This window comes from Pogoniulus pusillus, unplaced genomic scaffold (assembly GCF_015220805.1).
Source record: "Pogoniulus pusillus isolate bPogPus1 unplaced genomic scaffold, bPogPus1.pri scaffold_47_arrow_ctg1, whole genome shotgun sequence".
Classification (NCBI taxonomy): domain Eukaryota; kingdom Metazoa; phylum Chordata; class Aves; order Piciformes; family Lybiidae; genus Pogoniulus; species Pogoniulus pusillus.
Genome location: NW_026974707.1, coordinates 3,353,319 through 3,356,849, shown reverse-complemented (window position 1 = coordinate 3,356,849; position 3,531 = coordinate 3,353,319). Strand labels below are relative to the sequence as shown.

The 3,531-nt window shown below is 58.1% G+C and overlaps 1 protein-coding gene across 1 annotated transcript; it reads right to left on the bottom strand.

The window, feature by feature from the left end:
- Positions 1-517: 517 nt before the first annotated feature.
- Positions 518-1,450, bottom strand: LOC135174099 (olfactory receptor 14A16-like). Its single transcript, XM_064141348.1, has one exon. The coding sequence runs from the start codon at positions 1,448-1,450 to the stop codon at positions 518-520; it is 933 nt and encodes a 310-aa protein (XP_063997418.1).
- Between the last annotated feature and the right edge of the window lie 2,081 nt (positions 1,451-3,531).

Here is a 3,531-nt window from a genome sequence, read left to right as displayed (position 1 = left end):
CTGCAGTGGGAGGGGTCAGGGTATGGAATTGGTGCTGGGATGGATGGAGCTGATGTGGGAGAGGGTAGGGTGAGAGGCTCAGTTTGTACTGGGGTGAGGAAGAGGTTGTAATAGGAGGGGTCCAGGGGATCCAATGAGAACTTGAAGGTGCCAGTCTGTGCTGGGAGGGGGCAGGGGGTCTGGGGAGTGCTGCTGCCTGGCACTGCTGCTGTACTGGGACTCTTCCCCACCAACTCTGCACACAGGAATTGTCCTTGGAGCTTCGGTAAAATCATGGAGGAAGGATGGCAGGAAGAAAAATGTTCCTGAAAGCTCCTTTGGCTTGTTGAACCAATCAAGGAGCAGAGCTCCTCCTGCATAAACTCTTGGTGAGGAAGGCAAAGCAGAGAGGGAATTGGAAAGGTGATGGCAACACCACAAAGAGTAAATATCCATCACAAACAGCAAAAGCTGGAGAAGCCAGACTGGGCCTGCACTGAGTGACACCAGAGCTGCTCTGCAGCAGGAGACAAAGAGTTTATTGCTTCTGAAAGCATCCAGGGAGCAGTTTGCACAGGGCAGCCTTCAGCTCCTGGTTCCTCAGGCTGTAGATGAGAGGGTTCACTGCTGGAGGCACCACTGAGTACAGAACTGACACAACCAAATCCAGGGATGGGGAGGACATGGATGGGGGCTTCAGGTAGGCAAAGAAGCCAGTGCTAAGAAATAGAGAGACCACAGCCAGGTGAGGGAGGCAGGTGGCAAAGGCTTTGTGGCGTCCCTGCTGAGAGGGCATCCTCAGCACTGCCCTGAAGATCTGCACATAGGACACCACAATGAACACAAAGCAGGCAAATGCCAAACAAACACCAGCCACAAGAAGCCAAAGATCCCTGAGGTAGGCTGTGGAGCAGGAGAGCTTGAGGATCTGGGGGATCTCACAGAAGAACTGGTGCACAGCATTGCCCTGGCAGAGGGGCAAGGAAAATATATTGGCTGTGTGCAGCAGAGCATAGAGAAGGCCACAGGCCCAGGCAGCTGCTGCCATGTGGGCACAAGCTCTGCTGCCCAGGAGGGTGCCATAGTGCAGGGGTCTGCAGATGGCAACGTAGCGGTCGTAGGCCATGATGGTGAGGAGAAAATACTCTGCTGAAATGAGGAATACAAAGAAAAAGACCTGAGCAGCACATCCTGCATAGGAGATGGTCCTGGAGTGCCTCAGGGAATTGGCCATGGACTTGGGCACAGTGGTGGAGATGGTGCCCAGGTCAAGGAGGGCGAGGTTGAGGAGGAAGAAGTACATGGGGGTGTGCAGGTGGTGGTGCCAGGCGATGGTGGTGATGATGAGGCTGTTGCCCAGGAGGGCAGCCAGGTAGGTGGCCAGGAAGAGGCAGAAGTGCAGGAGCTGCAGCTGCTGTGTGCCTGCGAATGGCAGGAGGAGGAACTCAGTGATGGAGCTGCTGTTGGACATTGCCTGCCTCTGGCCATGGAGACCTGTCCAAGGAGGAAAAGCAGTGACAAGTTAGGGGACACTTCCCTCTGGAAACAAAGGTGCAGTGCCCACAGAACAGCCTCTGCCTCAGCTGAGTGAGGAAGGGCTCACCTCATGCCCCATCCCCACCAACCACTGGCAGGCTTCAGCACAGCTTCCAATGCAGCTTGGACACTCAGCTGCCATGAAGACACCTCTGGGGCAGGACCTCCAGAGTCAGTGTCAGAGCACAAAGTGACCACAGCCCAGCCCCAGTCCCACACAGCAGGAGTCCTGTGGCTCGAGGGAGACTTAGGGAGCAGCACTGCAGAGCTCTGCAAACGATGAAGTGAAGGCACAAAGGCAGAGGGGCTTGGTGTGAAGCCTTCTCCTTGCCCTGCTCTGCTCCCTGCACATCCCACGGTGCAACTGAAGAGCTTTGGTCACCCTTCTGTGTGCACACTGCAGGAGCCTCCAGCTGCATGTGCAGATGCCAAGGCCATGACTCATGAGCTGGAGCCCACAGCTTTGAGGGCACTGCCTCTGCTGGGCAGGAGAGGAGACCAAAAGGGTGCACTGGGAAGTGCCTGCAGGGCAGAGAGTGGCCCAGAGCTGCCTGATGCCCCTTGCCAGGCTTCTTGGCAGCAGATCCCTCTCCATCTGCCTGCCCATGTCTCTGCTGCCTGCAGCTGTCCCTGCCACCAGCTGCTTCTCTGTGCCCAGGTCTCTCCCTGCTCCCTGCTGACAGATCCCATCCCACCTGCTGTGTGCTCAGCTCTACCCTGCAGAGCCCTCCCAGCATCTGGGCACTGCCCAGGCTGATCTGGAGCTGTGCAGAGACTCAGGAGCAGCTCAGGGAAGCACCAAGGGGACCTGAGGCTTCAGTGTCTTCTGCAGAGTGGAGAACTAAATTCCAGTCTCACCCTGCCCACCAAGGAGAGCAAACTCCAGGGCCAAGACTCCTTCCCTGCCAGGAAAGGCTGCCCTGATCTTCTGGAAAGGGCCCTCAGAAATGCCCAGGGGGGAGCTGCAGCTGGGAGCAAACCTGACCCATGCAGCAGCCTCTGCTCAGCAGAAGGACTCTGCCCTGCCCTCCTCTGCCCTGCCCTGCCAGGGATGGCTTCTTCCACCCTCAGCTTCTGCCCACAGTGCCAGAGGGAGCTCTGCAGGCAGGCTGAGAGCTGAGGCTGGCAGGCAGCAGAGTCTCTGCCCCAGCACACAGCCCCTGGGCTGCAGGGACCCTGCTCTGCAGGACAGCTCTGCCCACCCCTGCCTGCAGCCCAGGGCTGCACAGCTCTTCACAATGGCCTGAGGAGAGCCTCTGGGCAGGGAGTCCTCCTTACAGACCTCATCAGCTGTGGCTGTGCCAGCTGCAGGAGATGCCTCCAGGACCTGTAGCTGCACTGCTCTGGACCCACAGACTCACCCTGTCAGGGACTGCAGTGACTTCTGCTCCAGTGAGCTCTCAGCATCCTCCTGGTCCTGGCCACCCTGAGAGATCCCAGAGGCTGTGTGATGTGGCAGCTTCACCAGCTCCAGGAACTGCAGATCCCTTCTGCAGTGGACTCACCACGGCTGGGGCTGGGAAGGTTTCTCTCTCAGTCAGCCTCCCGGTCCTGGCCACCTCGAAGGTCTCTCTGCCTCCCTCATCTGCCTGAGATGCCCTGGCAGTGCCCTCAGCCCTGCTGTGCTGTGCAGAGGAGCTGGTCCTGGACAGAGCTGTCTCTTTTCAGTGCTGCCCACTTGCCAGCAGCTCCCTGCAGCCCAGGAGCCCAGCCCAGATCAGCAGCAGAGGAGCAGCCCTGGGCATGTTAATGACCTCTCTGGTGGCTTTGGTGCCAGGTAAGCCTCAGAGGCTGAGAGGAAGATGATGAAACCTCTCCAGAAGTTGAAACCAGCTTCAGACTCTGAAGTTTCTTGCAGTTGTTAATGGGTCCCAGTGAGGACACTACTGGGAAGGTGTCCTCAGGCTCTGGTTAGGGCAGAGAACTGGAGGCAGTGCTGAGAGGGCAGGACAAGCAGGGGAAGGTGGCTCTGATGCTGAGCACACCTGGAGGGCTTTCATGAATCCAAAGGACCAA